The sequence below is a fragment of the Typopeltis vanoorti genome, chromosome 19, assembly GCF_054136105.1.
Source record: "Typopeltis vanoorti isolate ZY-2024b chromosome 19, IOZ_Tvanoo_1.0, whole genome shotgun sequence".
In the NCBI taxonomy this organism is placed as follows: domain Eukaryota; kingdom Metazoa; phylum Arthropoda; class Arachnida; order Uropygi; family Thelyphonidae; genus Typopeltis; species Typopeltis vanoorti.
In genome coordinates, this window is record NC_143567.1 from 65,341,982 (window position 1) to 65,365,926 (window position 23,945).

Sequence of the window (23,945 nt, forward strand, 5' to 3'; positions counted from 1 at the left end):
TTCAACTTTGGTATCACCTCCCCTGTGTGGTTGCTGGGATAAGAATAGCACCAATATAGCTCATGCATGTTGTATGAGGCAACTTAAATGGGTATCCATGGAGGGTAATGGATAGCAATGCTGTAGCTAATGAAGTTCTAACTGAGGCTCGGCTATTGCTGTTTACCCTCCTGCCATGATCAGCCTTATTATATAGCTCAATAACACCCTATCCTTACACTGTCCTCTACAGATAATGAGGAATATGAAAAGCATTCTTGCTTCGCCCATCTAGCCAGTTCTTTTAAGGACATAGTATCACCTCTGGGTCTGGCTCCCACTGATGAGACCTCAATAAAGGTTGAAACCAGTCTGGGTAGTGACCCTTCCCATAATGCACAGCATAATACACAAGTATTATGCTGTGCATTATGGCAAGCATAGCATAAATACACAAGTCCACAAGGAGATGCGCTTTGTATTGTGGGATACAAAGGCAAGTGATGGGAAGTCATTATCTTCTTTATACAAGTTGCCCCAGTCCTGAAAGTAGTTCAGACACAAACTTGTTTGCTTACACTTGGATTAAGGATTAAACCAAGTGGGAAAACTTCCAATAATTAGCTGTCTGTCTGTAATTAACTAATCTATCTGTAATTAACTATCTATCTGTCATTTGCACATGCTTTTTCATCATCAGTTCTGCTCTTTATTTTATTGTTGTTTGCACTCTGTTTTTCACTATCATTCTCCCACACTTTCTTATGATCAGCCACACTCTTTTCTTCACCATCAGTTTCACATAATCTTTGACTGCTGTTTCACTTATGACACCACTTTCCCCACTGTGATTTAAACAAGCCTCATGGTCCATTGGTATATCACACTTCCTGCATATCTATATTTGTTCCTTTCTCTTATTCATCCTCTCCACATAAATAAAAGCAACATTTCCTCACATATACATATGACACTCGCAACACTGTACCATTCTTAAAAAATCCACGAAATTCATTTACTGACCTTCACAATGATTTCTCGTTCACTGCCATTTTCTTCGAGCACTAACCAAGAAACAAAGAATTTTAAATAATACCGCCTCAAATATTTAAAAAAACAACACATTCTAATCACAAATATCACACAATTTAAGTTAACATAACATTTTTAAATTTCAGAATTAGTTCTGCATTTCACCATCAGCTTCACATAATCTTCGACTGCTGTTTCACTTTCCTAATTTTTATAATTTCATACCCTTCTAGTTCTTTCTGATATGCCTCCCATTGTCATTTGCATTTGTACTTTTTTGTGTTGTCATTTTTTGTGCTTCTTTATGTTTGGTTCCTGTCAATTCTTTGTGCTCTGTTTCCTAATTTTCTCTATTCCATACTGTTTTCTCCCATTTCCTCTGCTATTTATGTTCCCATAATTTCCAGTGTTTTGTTTTTCACAATTTCCTTAGTTCTGTTTTCCACCATATTCTTTTTTATTTCTTCTAATTTCCTTTGTTTTTCTCCTGAATTTCTTTATTTCCCATGATTTCCTTTGTTCTTCTGTTTCCCACTATTTCCTGTGATTCATGGAACTTAAGATAGAGGGAAGAGAGAGAGAGAGATCAATCTTTTTTCACAACGCTATAGGTAAAATCTTGCTATAACTATTTCTCTTGTCCCTAGGGATTCTCTATAGTGAATGTACAGGTATCCCTCGATTAACGCGGTTAATTAATCCTTCAATGTTACCACGTATATCAAAATTGCGTTAATCAAATCTAATAATCAGTGGTAAAAATTGCAATTCGTCCATGATCAATTACTGTATTAATAATTCATTTTATGTGGTACTCATTTAGGAAAGATAAAAAATGAATGCAAAGTAAGTGTTTAATAAATGCTTGTACCTACATTATTTACTGCAATTTTTTTATCAAAAGAAGTTGTCAAGAGTTGTTTGAGAAGTTTTAGTTTTTATTCTTATCGGCATAAATTGTACGATAACAAGCAAAATGACTCTCCATACTTTGGCAAACAAGCAATAAAACATAAAGAAAAAAACACCACAAATATAATACATGATGGTACAAATTAAGTGGATATTGAATCCAACATTATTTCAAAGCCAAATAGACAAATTACTAGAATTTCGTGCTGAATATATAGAAACTAAAAGTTTTGGCAGATGCAAGCATAAATAACCTTATGGGCAACTCGTAGTAAAGGTGGAGTAAGCTCCAGATCACTTTCCTTAGTATTGTCCATAAATGCAAAGCACATCTCCTAGAGGACATGTGTGATAAATAAGTCTTTGGCTCTCTATTATAATACATGATGGTTTATTTATTTTTAGTTACAATCTAAAAATTATTGAACAAAGAATAAAAAACAACAACAACTAAACCATACTATACTGACATCAGAGGTCACAGTATCTCTCAGATACAATTTACTGTCAAATATCATAAATCTTTATGTAACATGTGTTAAACCAAACTGACAGCAAAAAACAGTGTGAAATATCACTCGTAACATGTGAATGCACAGCTACTCATGACCTCCAAGCTATACAATGAATTGTGTAAGAATATTTATATTAAACATTTTGCATGTATCTGTCAGATCAGCTGTGAACTCCTCAGGGTTAAAGGCGTGTTAATCAAACTCTTGCCGCATATATCAAGGGATTGCCGCAATTAATTTCGCCGTGATAATCAAATCCGCATTAAGCAAAACCACGCTAAGCAAGGCATACCTGTATATTGTAGTATTAATATTGTATATACAAAACCAATATGCACAGTTCTTCTGTTTATCTTTTTGTTTTATTTGGAAATAAGGATTTTTACTCTTAACTAAAATAGCAAAAATTAATAAAATAAATTATAGTTTCAATGTGATTAGAGTTGTCAAGAATTATTTAAATAAATTAACTTACAAATATTAATTGATAAATATAATAAATACTGCTCATTTCCTTCTAATTTTCAACTTTATTATATTTTAGGAAACATATAATAATTCCATAACTGTTCATGGACTTGAACCATACACCAATTATACCTTTCAAATAGTCATTAGGAATTGGTACAGTCACAATATAACAGTTGCCGGACCAGTTAAAATTTATCAGACTCGAGAAGGAGGTAAGAATTTTATGCAAATACCTTCTGACTGTTATTGTTAGTAATTAGCATATTATCTTGCCATCTCCATGGATCTTCTTAGGACTTCATGGAGATATCCCAATAATAATAATGAGCGATCCACATTAACATTATTCACATGGCATACCTAACTAAAAATTCACATGTATACCACAGTAATTAAATTCTAATAATATGTTGATATTTTGTCTTAAGACATCATCAGTACAGTTCATTACAAACAATACTAGGAATTACATTCAAAGGAACAGTTGGTGCTCATGCTTACATTGGAATCCCTCTATGCATACAGCATATGTGCATATACCACAGTAATTAGGACAGTGTTATAGGATCAATGTTGGAGAGGTTCTACAGAAAACAGTGGGAGATAAGGATAGAGGAATTCCAATGTAAGAATGCACACTAACTGTTCCTCTGAATGTAATTCCTAGTATTATTTGTAATGAACTGTACCGATAATGTCTTAAGATACTTAAGATGAAATATCTATATATTATTAAAATTTAATTACTGTAGTATATGCACATGATAAGTTGATAGTCAGACTAGAGCAGATGGAGTTGGATATTAGATTAGTGCATTGGATTGGAGACTGGCTATCTGATAGGTATCAGCAAGTTGTGTATGGAGGATAAATCACCCAGAAAAGGAAAGTCACTAGTGGTGTTCCTCAGGGGTATGTTTTAGGGCCATTACTGTTTAACTTGTATGTTAATAATATTCACGAAGATTTTGATGGAGATATTCAGTTGTTAAGATGATACAAGTTAGCATGAACTATGAAGAGTAGAAAAAATGTTATGGCCTTACAAGAAGACTTGAATAAATTGAGTGATTGGGAATGGGGATGCAAGTTCAATGTTTCACAATGTAAGGTTTTAAAATTGTATCTTGAGTGAATAGTGGATAAGGATCTGAAATTTAGGGAGCACATTGCCAAAATTGTGAAGATAACACAAATACTTCTGGGAATGATGCAGAGAACACTGACTTATAGAACTGGGGAGATTCTTGTTCCATTGTATAAGGCTTTGATTAAGCCACACATGGACTACTGTGCCCAGGGTCATCTGGTTTTCAAAAGGACGAGGAGATGTTGGAAAGGGTCCAGAGGTGACTGACTAAGGTAGTTTCTGACCTCTGGAATGTCGAATATGAGGAAAGATTTAGAAGATCAATTTGCAGAGTCTAGTGGATAGGAAGAAGAGGGGAGATATGATAGAGACCTACAAGTTATAAGGGGTTGTTATAGGATCAACTGGAAAGGTTCTACAGAAAACAATGGGAGATCAGGGGGAGAACCAGAGGTCATCCCAGGAAACTGTATAAAGAGGGTGTCAGCAGGGGAGTTAGAAGCAATTTTTTTGCATGCAGAGTTGTGAATGATTGGAATGCCTTGCCTGAAAGTGTGGTGTCTGCAGAGAATTTGAGTGTGTTTAAGGCATGGTATGATGAGCTGTGTGTATGACAAAAGGACCTCCTAGATGAGTCTTTGGCTCCATGGGAGTCTTGAGTAATAATAATAATATATGTGTGAATTTTTAGTTATGAATACGTCTCAGGTTTCACTATATAATAGAGATGCAGGATACCTATTATACCTATTCCCATAATACTGATTATTGCTGTTATATGGGTATATCCATGAAGCGCCGAGATGAACCATGAGGTGCACAATAATTATTTAAATATTGTAATGCCTAGCATACCACTCTAAATTTATTCACTAATAGTGCTCTTACAGCTCTTGCCAGCAACTTAATTCCACCCATTGTTCACTCTCCAAACCAAAAATCTAGTCCTTGCTAAATACCCACTTTACTCATTTCCATGGGTGATCCTCCTCATGTTCTCTCTCTCTCCCATTATGGATATTGAAAAATTTCTTCTACATCCATCCTATAAAAGTCCTTTAGTAACTTGTGTTTTTATCATATTTCCTCTTTTACGCCTATGAACCAAATTTTATAATCCATAAACCTTCAACCTGTCCTTACATGAAAATTCCACAGACTTGTCACCATTTAGATAACTATTCTCTGAATTCTTTCCCTAACCTCCTCTTTCCCAAGAAACTCGGTTAACCATATCTGAACAAATGTAGTCCATATGTATTTATATCTGAGCCTTATTAAGAGGGGCAGTAACTTCCTTATCCTTGTTTAGTGTGCTTTTCAGCATATGTGTGAAACACTACCTCATTTTTACAATATATAACTGTTCATGGACTTGAACCATATTATTATTATTATGTGACACCTCCAAGGAGTCTGAAGACTCATCGAGGGAGAGTGTGCCAACAGCATCAAACGATTGAATTCCTTCCAACTACTAACCGCGCTCAAGCTTGCTTAACTTTTTGCTTGAGCCATTAATAGTAGAGGCTCTACCAATCGACCAACCTTGCTTGCACTTTTCAAATAGTCATTAGGAATCAATACAGTTCACAATATAATAGTTGCTGGAGCAATTTCATGGATGGAAGAATTGCAATGGAGAAATGTATGGGAAATAGTCCAGAAATATTTAACTGCAATGGCAAATTGCATTCTCAGTTTAAAAAAAAACAAAAACATTTGGTGTAAAATGGATGACTAATATACGACTCAAGCCAGGAAAGTGACTAGTATTGTAAGGAAGACAAAATCAAATATGAAAATAGAATGGCACTACATTCTGAAGAAAATCCTAAGGAATTCATTTATTATGTGACCAGTAGGAGGAGAAATGATTGTCATGAATCACCCTGTTACCTGAAAAAGGGGGGTTGAGTGACTTATGCAGATGACATTGGAGCTGTTGAATTATCACTTTATTGAGACATATCATCCTAGAAAAGCAAGTTTTACTCCTGGAAGAATAAAGTGCATGAATAGAATATGTTTCAAATACAAAGTACTTTGGAAGTTAAAAAGACAGTGGGAATGGACTTTCAGTGCATGTTCTTAGAGAAATGCTGAGTTCATAGGCATCAGTTATTCTGACTGTTCAGTGAAAGGCTAGCTACTGGAAAAGTACCCGATGAGCAGAAGAAGGGTGAGGCAGTGCCATTGCACAAGGAGTGGTAGTAGAATGCAGGTGTCAAACTATAGACTAGTTTGTATTTTGTCTGTAGTTAAGATTTTGTAGACATTGGTGAGTGATCATATACAAAACTGGGCAGATAAAGGTAATATTTTCTGTGAAATTCAGCACATGGTTTGTTAAGGGGTACTATTGTTTCAGTAATTTGCTTGCCTTTTATAATAAAGTGGCAAGAACAGTTGATGAGGGGTAAGACACTTACAGCCTTTTTCTTCTTTTTTTTCTTTTCTTCTTTTTTCTTTTGATAGCCTTTTTCTTCTTTTGCATGGATAGGGGGTTACATAAATAAGTTGATATTTAAGTTGCAGAAGATAAGATTAGATATTAGATTAGTGAATTGTATTGGAAATTGGCTGTCTGATTGATATCATAGAGGAGCAGTATCAAGGAAAAGGAAGGTCAAAAGTTGAGTTTCCACAGAGATATCTACTGGAGTGGTTGCTTTTTAATCTGTAACTTGGTGATATTGTCCCTGGGTTCTAGTGAGATATTCTATGTGCAGATAATGTGAAGCTTTCAAAGGTTATCAGTAATAGTAGTTCTGATAGTGGTAGCATTTCGAAATGGTTTAAATAATCTGGACAGATCGGTAAATGAATGGGAGATGAGATGAGAGGCCATCATCCTTATGAAAGGAGGTGGTAAGTACATGGTTGAAATGTGACCTTTTTGTGTGGAGGATAGTTGGATCATGGAATTCATTGCCCAGTAGGATAGTGAGTATACAGGAGTGAATGGGTTTAAGGAGTGGTGATGTCAAATTTGTATTGTATAAGATAGTTGTTGTAAGTTTTTCACTTAGTTATACTATAAATTAAAGATACCAAGAAATTATATTCTTGGTTTAATCCTTTATCCAAGTGTAAGCTAACAAGCTTGTGCACCTGGACTATTTTCAGGACTGGGTAACTCATATAAAGAAGCTAATGACTACAACTACACATAACTTGCCTTAGTATCCCATAATGCAAAGCACATATCCTTATGGACACGTATAATGCTGTGAATTATGGGATGGGTCCCTGAACTATTTTCAGGACTGGGGTAACTCGTATAAAGAAGCTAATGACTACACTTGTCTACACATCACTACCCAGACTGGTTTTGATCTTTATTGAGGTCTCATCATTGAGGACCTCTACATTACTTCAACCTTAGTATTATACATGCCTGTAAGGATATGTACTTTGTATTATGGGATACTAAGGCAAGTGATGTGTAATCATTAGCTTACATTAATTATTAGCTTAATGTTGCCCCACTCCTGAAAATAATTCAGGTGCAAAATTTACTTACACTTGGATAAAGGATTAAACAAAGAATATAATTTCTTAGTATCTTTAATTTATTTTATGAGATAGGTCTCCTGTAGTGAGTATTGTGTATTGGATGTACAGAATAATCATAATAATTATAACATTCAGATATCTTTAATACTGCAGGAATTTCTACATGCTCCCCTGAAATACCAAAGAAAATAATAAAATACTAATAATACTTTTCTGATAACTCGTCTTGTATAATTTGTTACTGATAGTATTAATTATCAGTAACATATATTAAGTGATAACTTATGTCCTCTAAAAGTTGAGGCTTTGAAAGGCAGTGACACAAATGGTTTTGAAAGCACATGGTGTGAAGTAAAAGTGGCCAAGACAGGATATTTAGTGGGGTGTTGCTATAAACCAGGGAGCACAGAGGGTGGGGACCAGGAGATGTTTAGGCAGTTGAGCTTGGCAAGTGCAAGAAGAATGATTGTTATGGGAGATTTTAACTACAGCAGTATATGCTGGGAAGAGGAAAATGCAAGTAGTAAGAAGGGGATTGAATTTCTGGAATTTTTGAGGGACAAATGTCTTCGGCAACATGCAATAGAGGGAACAAGATGTTCAAGAATTTTGGATTAGGTCATAGTATCAGAAGAGCTGATAATAAGTCAGATGACATCTCTCCCACCAGTCGGAGAGAGTGACCATGTGGTTTTGACTTTGAAGATGAACATACATGCAGGTGTATTTCAAAGAAAAGGGAACGTATGTGGAATTATAAGGCAGGTGATTATAATAGTCTTAGGTATCAACTAGGGGCAGTTCCATGGAGGGCAGAATTGGAAGGCCAGGATATCATTAGTGCTTTGGAAATTGTGGAAGAATATTTGTTATTAGCAATAGGAAGCTGTATTCCATTAGTGAAAAAGCGGATACAATTTGGTGTAAAGTGGATTACAAATGATATCAAACAGGAACTGCAGTTGAAAAAGAGATTATGGAAGAGATATAAGAAGAGGGGTGCAGGATAGATGCACGAAGAATATAAGACGCAGGCCAGGAGAGTGACCAGAATGGTGAGGAAGGCAAAACTGAAATATGAGAAGAGATTGGCACTAAGATCCAAAGAAAATCCTAGGGAATTTTTTAGTTGTGTGGCCAGTAGGCGGAGAAACGATTGTGGAAGAATGACATTGCAGGATAAAAATGGGAATAGAGTGACTGATGCAGAGGACATAGTGGAGTTCTTCAAAGAGCACTTTATTGGAGTATTTCATCCTGGAAGAGGTTTTAATACTAGAGGGATAGGGCAGGTTCAGGGTTTAGAGGTGCAAGAGGAGAGTGTGTTCCAAATAATGAATACTCTGGATACCAGTAAAACTGTTGGACTGTATGGTATTTCACCATGGGTTTTGAGAGAATGTGCTAAAGAACTGACAGCTCCGTTGACCTGGCTTTTCAATAAAAGTCTGGCTGCAGGAAAGGTACCCAGGAAATGGAAGGAAGGTAAGATAGTGCTGCTGCATAAGGGCAGTAGCAGACTGGAATTGTCTAATTATAGGCCTGTTTGTGTGTCATTAGTAGTTGTTAAGGTCTTGGAGAAATTAGTGAGGGACTATATACAGCGTTGGGCATGAGGGTAATTATCTGTGAGAATCAACATGGATTTGTTAAGGGGCGCTCTTGCTTTAGTAATATGATTTTTATAATAAAGTGATGAAAAGAGCAGTTGATGAGAGAAAGGCATATACTGTAATATTTTTAGATTTTTGCAAAGGTGTTTGACAGGGCGCCACATGATAAGCTGATATTTAAGTTGCAGCACATGAGTTAGATGTCAGGTTAGTCAACTGAATTCAGATTGGCTGTCTGATAGGTATCAGAGACTTGTCTATGGTGGGGCAATATCAAGGAAGCAGAAGGTTACAAGTGGATTTCAGCAGAGCTCAGTACTGAGACCTGTATTGTTCAACCTTTATATCAATGATATTGTCAATGGATTGCAAGGGGACACTCAGTTGTTTGCGGATGATGTGAAGCTGGGAAGGGTTATCAGTAATAGTGCAGATGTGGCAGCTAAGGGGATTTGAATAAACTAGACAGATGGGCAAATGAATGGGGGTATCAGTTTAATGCAGCAAAATAGAAGGTCTTGAGGTTTGGGAGCCATCGATGGGAGGATGCATATTTGATTGGAGGAGTTGTACTGGAGGAGGTAGGGGAGACGAGATCTGGGGGGGTGATGATTGATAGAAAACTGAAATTCAGGGAGCATACTACAAAGGTGGTGAGGGTAACTCAGAGGATTGCTGCAATACTGAGAAGGACGCTGACCTGCAAAGATAAAAGAGTTGTCGTTCTGTTGTATAAGACTCTGATCAGACTACACTTAGACTATTGTTCTCAGATTTGGTTCCCAGGATTTGAAGGGAATAAATTGACTGTGGAAAGGGTACATAGGCAGATAACAAAGATGGCTTGAGGACTGTACAGTATGAGTTATGAGGATCGACTGAGGGAATGTGGACTGCAGAGTTTGGTGGATAGAAGAAGGAGAGGTGATGTGATTGAGACTTTTAAACTGTTGAGAGGCAGTTATAGGGTAGACATTGGAGAGTTCTTTCACTTGGTTGAACAGCTGGAAGGAGTGATGAGAAGGGGCTATCCCTGGAAGTTTCGAAAGCATAAGGGGGTGAGGAGTGGTTTCTTTGTGTGGACAGTGGTTGAACCTTGGAATGCATTGCCTGAGAGAGTGGTTGGAGCAGGAACGGTCAATCGGTTCAAGGAGTGGTATGATAAACCTTGTGTTCCTAAAAATGAGCTTCCACAATGAGTCTTTTGACTCCATGGAGGTCTGGATAATAATAATAATAATAATAATAATAATAATAATAATATATATATATATATATATATATATTTAAATTAGCTGTATGTTGATTAGAGTAATTTTTTGAATTTTTTCAAATGAAAAATATTTTTTAGAAATAATTTTAATATAAAAGTATTGTGAAGATGTTTTTAACTAAAATTAATTTACATTCAGTTTTATTTTTCTCTCACAGCACCTACAGCTCCAGTGAATGTTATAGCAGAACCTGTAACTCCTTATCAAATAGATGTTCAGTGGAATCCTCCTATTATTCCTAATGGAGATCATATCTGGTATGAAGTGCGTTGGAGAGCTGAAGGTAGCCACAGAAATAGCCAATCTGTGAAATCGGAAGTTATAAATGATTGTTGTATAAAGAATTTAACATTGCTTTCTTCATCAACAACACATTATATAGTGGTAAGTTTTTTTTTTTTTTTTACTTCAGCAGTCAAATGTAAAAATTTAGTCAGTTTATTCAAAACTGAATATGGATGATATTTGTGTGATTGCTAACATTATATTTCTTGCAACATTATGTTATAATTGAGGAAAAGGTTAATCATAAATATAAAAAAAAAATATAATCATTTATAGTGTATATACTCTACAGATCATTCAATAGATGCAGCATCTTTTTAGTTTCTTAAGACCTTAAGACTTCATAAAATACCATCTGTGGTTTTAATAGCAAGTTAAAAAAAAAAACAACTACTAAACTTAATGAAGTATTGTGACTACTTGGAGGTATGGAATAATCATAATAATGATAACATTCAAATCTCTTCAATACTGCAGGAATCTCTACATACTATGTCCCCTGAGATGCCCAAGAAAATAATAAAATACTAATACTTTTGTGCTAACTCACTTGTATAATTTGTTACTGACAATATTAATTAAAATTATTGAAGTTTTTTTTTTCTAACATCTTAAAATTTTCATAGAATGCGAGGGGGGGGATAGAACAAAAGGCCATTACTGGAAACTGTAAAAGGAGAGTGTGAGCAGAAGAGTGAGGAGTTGGTTCTTTGCATGGAGAGTGGTTGGTGAGTGGAATGCATTGCCTGAGTAGACACATTGAATCAGTTTAAGGCATGGTTGAATGAGCATTGTGTACAATAGTGTGTACCTCCCACAATGAGTCTCTGACTTCATGGTCAGATGTTAATAATAATAATAATATTCAAAGCAGTAGTGAATGTCTGTATGGCGATATCAGCATGCAAAGAGTAGTTGAGGCAATATATGTTGTAAGTGGTACAGGTGATTGGACATGTACAGGTGTGAAGAAATTACAGCTTCTGAGAGGTGACATGGATAGGAATGGTTATAGACCTAAACATGACTTACAGTGTTTATTTATAAATGCCAGAAGCATAAGAAATAAGGGACATGAAATTGTACAGATATAATTTCTCTGCTGCCATCAACAGCACTTCCTGCTTTTCTTTTCTTTAGAAAAACAAAACAAAAAAACATTGCATTCTTCACTTTCTATTGCTGTCTTCATATTATACCAACAAATTTTGGATGAATAATCTCAGTCAGTGAAATATCTGTCCTTATATTTCTGGTGAGATTGATTGCAAAGTGACACCTGGATGGTAACCAGCCATACTGAAGACTTATGAGGAAAGGATATACGAGTATGTCCTTTCCTACAAGGACTGTGATTATAAAAAAATTTAGGACACAGCTTGAAGCTATAGTACGGAATGTAGAGCATGATAGAGTGAATGTATTCTGAAGGTCAAATAGACTGAATAAGGTAAGTGTCAGATCGACAAATGAAGGCATTAAATATGAAATCTGGATTAAGAAGGTACTATGGAGGCAACAAAAATGAATAATAGTAATAATCAGTTATAGGAAGAGCAGAACAGGAAATTGTCTCAGTTGGTAAAAACAGCAGTTGCATAGTGATTACAAAATAATGCCAAGAAAAATCTTAGAGTTCTTTTGATATAAGGAAGAATGAAGATGATCTGCTGATGATCAAGCAAGTGTATATGAAAAATTAAGTAAACATGATGTCAATAAAGCTGCCTTTAATGCTGTAGTACATTCCTTAAGACACGTGAACATCCCTTAGATTTGAATTAAACTTGTCAAGAAATTATATTGTTTAATCCTTTAAGTAAGTGTAAGCAAACAAAGTTTTGCAAAGGCATTTGATAGATTGACAAGTTGGTAACTAAACTGTAACAGGTGGGATGAGGTTACCAAATTAGTGAGCTGGATAGGTAATTGGCTATCTGATAGGTATCAGCAAGTTGTATGGTAGCCATTCCATAGTCATTCTTCCTCTTACTTGCCAGTAACAAAAGAACATTTTGGAATTTCCTTTGGCCTACTCAGCTAGATTCTTCTCATAATAATCTGATTTTGTCTTCTTTACCATGCTGATAATCTTTCTTACCTGAGTCTTGTACTGGTCTTGAGTTTGCTGGTAACTTTTCTCCTTATATACCCACCACATTTTCTTCTTCTGCAGCTCACTTAATGATATTACTCATCCATCTAACTCCCTATCTGATTAACCCTCCTTTCCTTTCCTTAGATATACAATTGAATATTACTTCCTCTACATGCCCCTTAACCATCTCCCATGCACTACTAACATCCTTCTCTTGAAGTGTTTTATGCCGTGGCACAGATTCAAGCTCCCTCCCTAAGCTTGTCATAATCAGTTGCCTTGTTCCACATATACTCCTTCTTGCAGAATATTCCTTATGTTTTATGATCTCCCAAGTCAAGATTACATGGTTATGGATAACTCTTCTGATCCTATCACAGGTCCAATTCTCTTGCACCCCAAGTCCGTTCTGTTGCATGCTGCCTCAAGTAATTATCTCTCAGTAGGTGTATAAATTCCATTTCCTTCCTGCCATGTGATCTTTCTTCCTTCCAGTCTATATCTCCATAGTCGAAGTCCCCCATAATAATCACTCAACCCGCACTCATTGTACTAGTTTGCTGATGCATGTCTTCAAGATCATCCATGGAACCACCTGGTCTATCGCAACAACTAAATGTATATTTTTGTCTAACTGGCGATCTCACACCAGACTGCTTTATAAATAACAGCCACCTTCCCACCTATCTCCTATTCTTTTTGGCTACAATTCATCTACTTTCATCAGCAGCAGCAGTATCCCCCCCCATCCTATCTTCTCTATCTTCCCTGAAAATATTATTATTATTATTGTTGTTGTTCCGGGCAACTCCAAGGAGTTGACAGACTCATCGAGGGAGGCCATAACATCATGTCAAGAACAACTATTCAACATTCACACAGTATCTATCATACCTTGCCTTGAACTCATTCACGGTCGTAGCACCCACAGCAGACTCTGGAAGCTTATTCCACTCATTCACTACTCTCCAAGTAAAAAACCTAGCTCTAACACCCTTGTCAACCACGCTCTTGCCCAGCTTCCATTCATGGCCCCTAGTCCTCCCACCACCAGTCATATTTTCAAACATATCTTCTGGATCAATCTTATAGAAACCCTTCAGTAATTTGAATGTCTCAATCATATCACCTCTCCTTCGCCTATCGACCAATTTCTGAACCCACAAATCTTCAACCTATTCTCATAAGGTTCATTCCACAGACCTGCTATCATCTTGGTCACTCGTCTCTGGATCCTCTCCACTTCCTCCCCATCACGAAGAAACCCTGGTGCCCAGTAGTCCGGATGGGGTCTTATCAAGGCTCGATACAGAGGAACAACAATTTGTTTGTCTCTGCATGTTAAAGTATTTTTCAGAAGCCAAGTGATTGGGTGAGCTATTTTAGTCACTTTTGCAATGTGCCCCCTAAACTTCAATTCCCTATCCACCAACACTCCCAAATCACTGGCCTCATCAATCTCCTGGAGTACGGTTCCGCCAATGCGATATACTGCTGCTATTCTTTTCACCCCAAAGTGCATAACCTTACACTTTGCCACATTAAATTGACATCCATTTTTCCTAGCCCAGTCCTCCAAACTATCCAAATCATCCTGTAAAAATTTGACTTCCTGTGCACTCATAATGATTGAGACATTCAAATTACTGAAAGGCTTTTATAAGATTGATCCAGAAGATATTTTTGAAAATATGACTGGTGGTGGGAGGACTAGGGGTCATGCATGGAAGCTGGGCAAGAGCGTGGTGGACAAGGGTGTTAGAGCTAGGTTCTTTACTTGGAGAGTGGTAAATGAGTGGAATAAGCTTCCAGAGTCTGTTGTGGGTGCTACGACCGTGAATGAGTTCAAGGCAAGGTATGATAGATACTGTGTGAATGTTAAATAGTTGTTCTTGACATGATGTTAGGGCCTCCCTCGATGAGTCTGTCGACTCCTTGGAGTTTCCCGGAACAATAATAATAATAATAATAATAATAATAATTGCTCTACACTTCCTCTCAAATCCTTTCCTATTTCATTGATGAACAAATTGAAAAGCAGTGGTCCAAGAACAGAGCCCTGTGGCACTCCACTAGTCACAAGCCGTATTTTAGACTCCACTCCTGAATAAACCACTCTCTGGTATCTCTCCTTCAACCACCCTCCTATCCATCTCACCAACCCTATATCTATCCCCATCTGCTCCAGTTTACTGATTAGGGTTCTATGTGTTATCCTATCAAAAGCCTTGGCAAGGTCCAGTAATATTACTGTAAACCCATTACCCCTATCCAGTTCAGCTGTCACTGTGTTATAAAACGTGAGCAAGTTACTGAGGCATGATCTACCCTTCACAAAACCATGTTGTCCCCCATACAATATCCCATTTTCATCTATCCAATCCTGTATTCTTTTCTTGACTAATTTCTCTAAGACCTTGACAATGATTCCTGATATGCTAATCGGTCGGTAATTTACAACAGCAGTCTTGGAACCACCTTTATGCAGTGGAACTATTTTCCTCTCTTTCCACCCGCTCGGGACTAACCCAGACCCGAGACTCAAATTAAACAAAATGGTCAAGGGTACTGACAATTCTTTAGCTGCTTCTCATACAACACGAGCTGGTATACCATCCAATCCCACAGATGTATTGACATTGAAGTTATGCAATAGACTACTCACCTCCACTTCATTCACCACAATTCCCGTATAATCTACTGGAACATTCGTTTCTGCAATGTCACCACCTGGATGATATATTCTTGCAAAGTGCTCACTCAGTACCTCAACTATATCAACTGATTCAGTTACCTCCCTACCATCGGCATTCTTTAAAATCATTGTGCCATGTACATTTTTCCTTTTACTTGCTACATATCTAAAAAACTATTTAGAATTCTCTTTAGCCTGCATGGCCAATGTTCTTTCATAATCCTTTTTTGCTTTTCTTACCACACTCGTTACCCTTCTGGCCTGCTCTTTATACCGTTCATGTGCCTGCCGGTCACCTTTCTCCTTAAATTCCCTCCATAGTTGTTTCTTTTTTTGCAGCTCCAGCTTAATGGTGTTATTCATCCATTTAACCCCTAATTGATTTATTATTCGGACTCTAGGTATACAGTCAGCCATTGCTTCATGCAAGCACTTCTTAACTACCTCCCATGCACTATCGACTTCTAGTTCTTGCAGTTGTACATGCCATGGCACTGAACCAATCAAACTCCTAAGCTTGTCATACTTTCCAGTCTGATAATTCCACATGTAACCTGTCTTAATTGAAAATTCTACACCTTTAGCCACCTCCCGAGTCAAGACCCTATGATCACTCTCACCAATTGGTGGCAATGTGGCCATATTTGTTACAGCCAAATCCTCAGATGTAATTACTAGGTCAAGCACTCTCTGACCCCTAGTATTTTCCATTACATGCTGTCGTAGATAGTTATCCCTTAATAACTGCATAAAATCCAATTCCTTCCTCCCATGTGTCCTCTCCTCTCTCCAATCAATGCGACCATAGTTGAAATCTCCCATAATAATCACCCTCCTTCCACTCATTTCTTCTATTTGCTTGTGCATACTGTCACCATCATCTTTTCCATCACCTGGTTTATAGCAGCACCCAATTGTATATTTTGTTCTGCTAACCACAATCTCACACCAAATGGCCTCAAATGTGCTCTTTTCTCTATCCTGCAATTCAACTTCTATTCTCCTTGGCTGCAGCTCATCAGCTATCATCAAAAATACTCCCCCCCCCCCATTTTATTCTCTCTGTCATTCTTGAACACACTATACCCATCACATTCAATCCCACTAGCTATATCATCTACAGTCAGCCATGTTTCACTAATACCGATAATCTGTGGTCTGGAAGTGCCAACCATGGCCAAAAACTCATCCTTCTTGTTCCTAATACTCCTAGCATTAATGTACATGAATTTAAGACCCCCATTAGCTCCAACCCTACCTTGATGCCTTATAATAACTATCCCACTCTGATTTGTTGTCCTTATTTGCTCGGGCATATTATATTCATTCCTACATTCAACTGCCTCCCTAAGGACTGTATATCTACTCCCCCCCCCCTTAATAAATCTAGTTTCCCTGAATTTGCACATCCACCACATTCAGCAACACTTTCTCAAGTCTTCTTTCACCGTAACCATTCAAATGCAAGCCATCCATCTTATATAGATCCTTTCACCCATCTAACTCACTCCACACGTCCACAAATTCCACACCACTCGTCATACATAACCCACGCATAAAGTCATTCGCAATTATGGCCCTCCTTTTAAACATTTCACTGTCATACCGTGGCAAAAGACTTATCATTCTAACTCTCTCACTCTTTTCTTTTGCTACCTCAAACAATTCATTCAGGTCTTCTATCATTTCCGTTTTGTCTCCTTTCAAATCATTCGTACCTGCCACAACAATCATTTCTTTCACCCTTTCCTTTTGCTCTCTAATAGACTCAGTTACATCATTTATGGTCTCACCAGGTTGGTACGATTTTGTCAAATCCTCTATTATCACACCTCGTACTAACGAGTCTCCATACAGCACTCTATCCTTCATTTTGTTCATGTTCACACTCATACTTTTTATTATTGGCTGGTTCATTCAGTCGACTTTTGCTAATACGCTCTAGCTGCTGTTTTGCCCTTTGTATCACACCATTCAACAACGCGATCTCACTCATTGCGTCTATCTCATCTTTTTTATTCTCAGTAAAACCATTAATACTATCATTCACACTTTCTACATTCACACTTTCACAATTCTCTGGTACAACCTCGCCGTTTCTTGCCATATCCCTATTTTCTTCATTCTGAAGTTTGACAAAAATATCACACTCACAATCCGAAATACTCTTCAATTTCTCATTCTCCCTACATTACACACATTCACTCCTTTATTATCATCTAACCACACTCCGACTGCACTCTGCAAAGTGTACATTTCGCAGCTAGTACACTGAATCATCTCTTTTATACTACCGTTCTTTGATAAAGATGGTGAACCATCATTACTGGCCGCCATTATCCTTCGTACTGGAGCCATATTTACTTGCAAGGTAATTTATCATATTATAAATTATAACACACCAAAAACACACAAAAAGATGCACTAAGAGATGCAAGGCAAACAAAACTATTCAATATTAAATAAATTTATCAACGATAACTGAAAATAATACTTATCTTATCTGGAGCTTTCACGAACTACACACTACGAATCCCTCTACTGGCGACAGCCCCAATAAAATATGTTATAAAGACACACAAAATACTCTAAAAACATGAAAATCGTTCTAATATACTATAAAACCAATTTTCTAAGTAAAAACTAAACCCTTCACATTCTATTCTGGTAACTACATCATCTGCTGTTAGCCAAGTCTTGATAATGCCGATAACTTATTTTATTACATGATGTGACAACTCCAAGGAATCCAAAGACTCGTTGAGAAAGGGCACCTACTCTACAGTTCTCTGTCACCACCACTTAATCCACCAACTACAGTGAACTACCATCATCATCCACACCAAAGCCATCTATTGCCCACCACCATTAGTATTTTTGTCTGTAAATTGCATGTTTTCTCAAGGCTGATTTGTCTATATGCAGGATGAAAAACCCAAGTTTCTGGAAGAAAAAAACCTTGTTACCTCTATATGAGATAACTCACCTTGAATTTTTGGTGAGGTTGCACTAACCAATACTGAAAATCTCCCCCCCTCTTATTCTTGATAGTTCTGCCATTAGTATATAGAAACTAGAGCATCCCTTAAGCAATACTTTAGCAACAATCAAGCAATACTTAGTCTTTATTTGAGTTGTGAGTCAGCAGTTAGAATTGAAGGAAGTACAGGAAGATGGTTTAATGTTAAATCTGGTGTGAGACAAGGATGTACGTTATCCCCTCTGTTATTCATTATATATATGGATCACATTATGAAGGAATGTGGCATTAAACCTGATATCAAAATTGGAGATGTTAATGTCAGCTCTTTGCTTTATGCGGATGATGTTATACTTCTAAATAAATCCGCTACAAGTCTGCAAGATTCTCTGACTAAATTGAATAGCTGTTGTAATAGATATGGTATGAAGGTCAGCAATAAAAAGACAAAGACAATGAAAATAGGCAGAATCATTGAAAATGTCAACTGTGTTGTGAATGGAGAACCGGTGGAACAAGTAAAACATTTCAGCTACTTAGGCACAATTTTTACTGAAGATGGTAAACTAAATATAGAAATAGACAACAGAATCAGCAAAGCTGGTATCGTGGGAAGTCAATTGAATAAATTCATATGGAATAAGAAAGAAATTAGTCGGAACACTAAATTAGCTGTATACAAGACTGTGTTCAAACCAATTTTAACTTATGGATCTGAAAGCTGGGTCAGAAGTAAAACACTTGACCAAAGACTAGAGACCGCAGATATGAGAGTCCTGAGAAAGATTAGAGGCGTGAACAGATGGCATCAATGGCAATATCATATTAAAAATGAGGATATTAGGAAAGAACTTGACATTGTCAGCATCCAGGAATGCGTTAGCAGAGCTAATCTCAGATGGTATGGTCACTTAAATAGAATGGGAGAGGAAAGATTAGCAAAACAAGTGTTCTCTGCCAGGTTGGCAGGAAAACGACCCAGAGGAAGACCAAGATATAGGTGGATTGATATGGTACAAAGTGCCTTAGACGATAGAAATATAAGATCTGATAATGTTGGAGTCTTGACAAGTAACAGACTGATTTGGAGGAAAATTGTGGATAGGAAGTTAGTAATGATGTAATTTTTTCATGTAGTACTGTCATATCCTGTACACCCCTTGAGGGTACATGGCAGGAATTTGATGATGATGATGATGATGATGACCTTTATTTCCTGAATTAACTACCCCATTCAATATCTTTGCTTGAGAGATTAGATTCCTCATTTGGTCATTCTCACATCAACTCATGAGTGCCTTAATACAATCTCACCTGCTTCCACCCTAACAGCACACCAAACAGCACAATCATTTAGATGCAATCCATCAGCATTATACAAAATCTTCTTTCCATCAAACACAGACAACAGATTCACAAATCCTACATCATTCCTTCTGCTCTCCTGCTATCATCAGCATTTTGCTTCCCTTCTTGTCCTTTATATTATTACAAAAAACACTGTATACCCTTCCATTTATATCCATATTAGGTGTATAAATTCCATTTCTTCCTGCCATGTGATCTTTCTTCCTTCCATATCATAAGATGATTTAGAAGGAAGGTTACATATCATCTTCATCCAAGCATGCTTCCATTTCAGGCAATACATGAGATGTTTATTCAGAATAGTCTGAGCTTCCCTTAGAAATTCTAGATGCATCTGTGCAACAGTAATGCAGCAGTCTTCTTGAAAAATAACAAATTCCATAATTAATTAATGGAAACCTCTTTGGGTAGAGCATTTTCTTCATAATATTTAATGTATTATTATTATTGCATGACCCCTCCGAGGAGTCCAAAGATTCGTTGCAGGAAGGCACTCTACTTTACTCCGCTACACACGTCACTCAGTTTCCCCCCTCTACTTAATTCTACACCTACACATGCCATCTACTCCCCATCATCACCACCACCACCACCAACAACAACAGTGCTTTTTGTCAGTAAATTGTGTGTGTATTCTCTTAGCTGATTTGCCTGTATGTGTGATGAAAAATCCGAGTTTCTTGAAGAAAAAACCCTGCTATTTGAGATTGGCTAACTCACCTACAATTGAAAAAGCCATATAAAATATTAAAATATTTTGCTTTGGATTGTGGAAAAGGATGGATATTGAAAAAATAACACTATAAATGTGAATATAAAATGTTAAGCTGGATAAAAAAATAACATCACCATCTTTTAACAACCATGTGAATCATAGCACATTGTTCACTGATCTTGGCATGCTTACTGTATTTCATTCTACTATTGTCTTAAGTTTGTTGTTACTTTTGGAATTTTATTTTAATGAGCCTGAAAACTATAGATTTGCCTAGCTGGAGATTTTATTTTTATTTATGACATTTTTGAACTAGAACTGAACTGAACTGTCTGTTCGGTTAATTCTGTATGTAGATTATTTTATGTAATCATATGTCATTTATAACTTTTAAAAAAATGACTTGGAAGTTTTCTGTATTTGGTGATTACAGCCATCTGGGAGTGGTTAATGGTGAACTATATAAAATGTTTGCCAAATGTTTATACATTTAGCATGTACATATATGTAGTTCCAAACTCTGGATTCTGTTCATTAGTGCAAAACTTTAAAATTATATACATTTAAATCAGTACTTTTTCATCTTATAGTTAGAAATATAAGTGAAATTTATTTAAGACTTCTTTACCATTTTGTTTTAAGCATGCAGTATGAAGTTAAAATTTTTGATATAAACAAATATTATTATTTCAGGTACGGGCTTATTCTTCTCATGGCGATATGCATAGTGATAGTCTGGAAGTTGTTGCCAAAACCTTTGACCTTCCTAATAATCTTACATTAGTAGATCTCTCTCCTAGATCTTTTACAGTATCGTGGCTGTCTCCTCTGGACAATAGTATATTTTATCATACCTTGGAATACAAGGAGGTCAGTAATATAATTTGTATATGTGTGTGTGTGTGTGTGTGTGTGTATTTATGAAGGTTTTATGAGAGGTTAACAGCTTCCATGTGTGGGATGAATGAAAGGTTTAAACCTATCTTGAAATTTTGCTCATGAAAGGATGTTAACCTGTATTATAATAATATTATGGGTAGACTAAAAGTAAGATAAATTTAGCCCACTGAGAATAACTCATAGATGTACCATGGTTTATTGCATGCATTGTTGATTGGCTGGACATTATTATCATTAATATCAGTCTCTGTGGAGTTAAAAAGTCAGCAACCTTGGTGTTTGACAGTTCTTACACAAAGGTCATCAAACTGTTCCTGAAAGTCATTCACTGTTTCTGTACCACACTCTCAGACATTGCATTCCACTTACCATAACTCTCCATACAATAAACCTGCTTCACACTCCATGCTCATAACCTTGTTATAATTCAGTAATAGTGCCTTACCAACTTATGTCTCAAACATATAAAAAATATAAAACAGGAAACAGGGGGAGCCCAAGTGGAGGAAACATGACATAGATTAAATGAAAGTAGCACTGAATGTGTGTATGGAAATGGAGTATGTTGTGATGTAGGTGGCGAAGTTGAGACTGAATGGATATATGTTGCAAACAGTGATAAGGTGATTGGGGAAGAGCAGGTATGGTCAGGAAATCACAACGTACACGTGGCTTGGATAGGACTGGTTATTGACTTAAAAATGAGCTGCCATTTTTGTTGACAAATGCCAGAAGTATCAGAAATAAGAAATTTGGGTTTTACTGATTGAGTTTATTTATCCCAAAATCATCAGAATAAGTGAAACATAGGTGAATGAAGATGATATCCTAACAGGAATAGAAATGGAAGGATACAGTATTTTTTGCGAGGATAGAAAAGACACAAAGAGAGGAGGAGTGCTGCTGATGATAGCAGGGGAATTATGTACGCATAAGGTTGACATGAAACAGTGAAATAATGGCAGTGGTTACGAGGCAGTGTGGTGTGAGATGGTGATTGACAGGAGGACATATTTAGCTTAATGACGTTACAGGTCAGGGAATGTGGAGGGTGGTGATGTAGAAATATATAAACAACTTGGATTAGTGAACAAATGAAGAGTAATTATTATGGGTGACTTTAATTATTGTAGTATAGATTGGAATGAAGAGATAGCATTTGGAAATAAGGAAAATTAATATCTCAAGTTGTTTAGAAATAACTATCTATCTCAGGCAGCATGTAAAGGAGGCATGTGAGGATCCAGAGTTTTAGATCTTATCATTTCATCAGAGATGTAATTGTGAGTAGGGTTTTGCACTTTCCTCCAGTTGGAAATGAAGTGATCATCTGAGTTTTGACTAGCTATATGCAGACTTCTGTGAGGTAAGGATATTTGTGGAGGTACAAGGCTGGTGATTATGACAAGCTTCGGAGAGAGCTTGGAGCTATAACATGGAATGAGGAGTTGAGTGGTAAGGAAATATGTGCTGCTTGGGAACTGACAAAGAAATACATAACAGCATCAATGTATCATTGTATTCCAAAAGCCAAAAGGCTGAATAAGGTAGGTGTAAAATGAATGAATTGAGGGACTTAAACATGAAATCTGGAAGAAGAAAGCACTTTGGAGGCAGTTCAAGAAGAATAATGGTAATAATCAGTTACACGAATAACAATCCAGAAGAGTGATTCACTTAAGCAAAACAGAAGTGGAGTATGAGCAGAAATTGGCAAATGAGGCAAAGAAAAACTTAAAAATGGTGGAATGGTAACTGATGCAGAAGGCATTGTTGAAGTATTCAGTAATAAATTTATATGGATGTTTCATCCTGATCAGGGTGGAATCATGAGAACTTAAGTTTAGAGGACATAGGAGAGGATGGCCTAATTGTGAGTGAGCAGGATGTATTTGAGGAAATAAATTACCATGATGTCAATAAGGTGATAGGATTTGATGACTTATCACCACACATCTTAAGAGAATGTTCCACTGAATTGGCAGTAGAATTTTTAGCATTGGCATGCCTGTTTTATAATTGTCTTACAATGACACAGGTTCTGAGAGTGTAAAGAAGGTAAAATTTTTCCACTGCATAAAGGTGGTGATTAGGCTGTGGCTACAAATTATAGGCTAATCTATATATCTGGATGGTGGTGAAGGTATGGGAGAGATTGGTGTTAAAGGAAAATCATGTTTTGCTAACTTATGTACTATAACAAGGTAACAAATACCAGGGAAGATGCATATACAGTGGTGTACTTGGATTTTGCTAAAATTTTTGATCTGTCACATGACAAGCTGTTAAATATATGGGATTGGATAACAGACTTCTGAGTTGGAATAGTGACTTGCTGTCAGATAGCTATCAGAAAGTTGTATATAGCAGCGGAGTATCCTGAAAGAGTAATGTTACTAGTTATGTGCCACGGGGGATCAGTTTGGGGACCATTGTGTTCAGTTTGTATGTTAATGATATTGGAATGGTTTTAACAAATGATATGCAGCTGTTTGCAGA

The 23,945-nt window shown here is 36.7% G+C and overlaps 1 protein-coding gene across 1 annotated transcript in view; it reads left to right on the plus strand.

The window, feature by feature from the left end:
• LOC150096198 (proto-oncogene tyrosine-protein kinase ROS-like) overlaps positions 1 to 23,945 on the plus strand; it is a 481,253-nt gene that overhangs the window by 292,685 nt on the left and 164,623 nt on the right. The window contains exons 24-26 of the mRNA XM_090409003.1: positions 2,983 to 3,121; positions 10,563 to 10,789; positions 21,240 to 21,416. Of these exons, the coding sequence (XP_090265129.1) occupies positions 2,983 to 3,121; positions 10,563 to 10,789; positions 21,240 to 21,416 (543 nt within the window). The remainder of the gene's footprint in view (positions 1 to 2,982; positions 3,122 to 10,562; positions 10,790 to 21,239; positions 21,417 to 23,945) is intronic.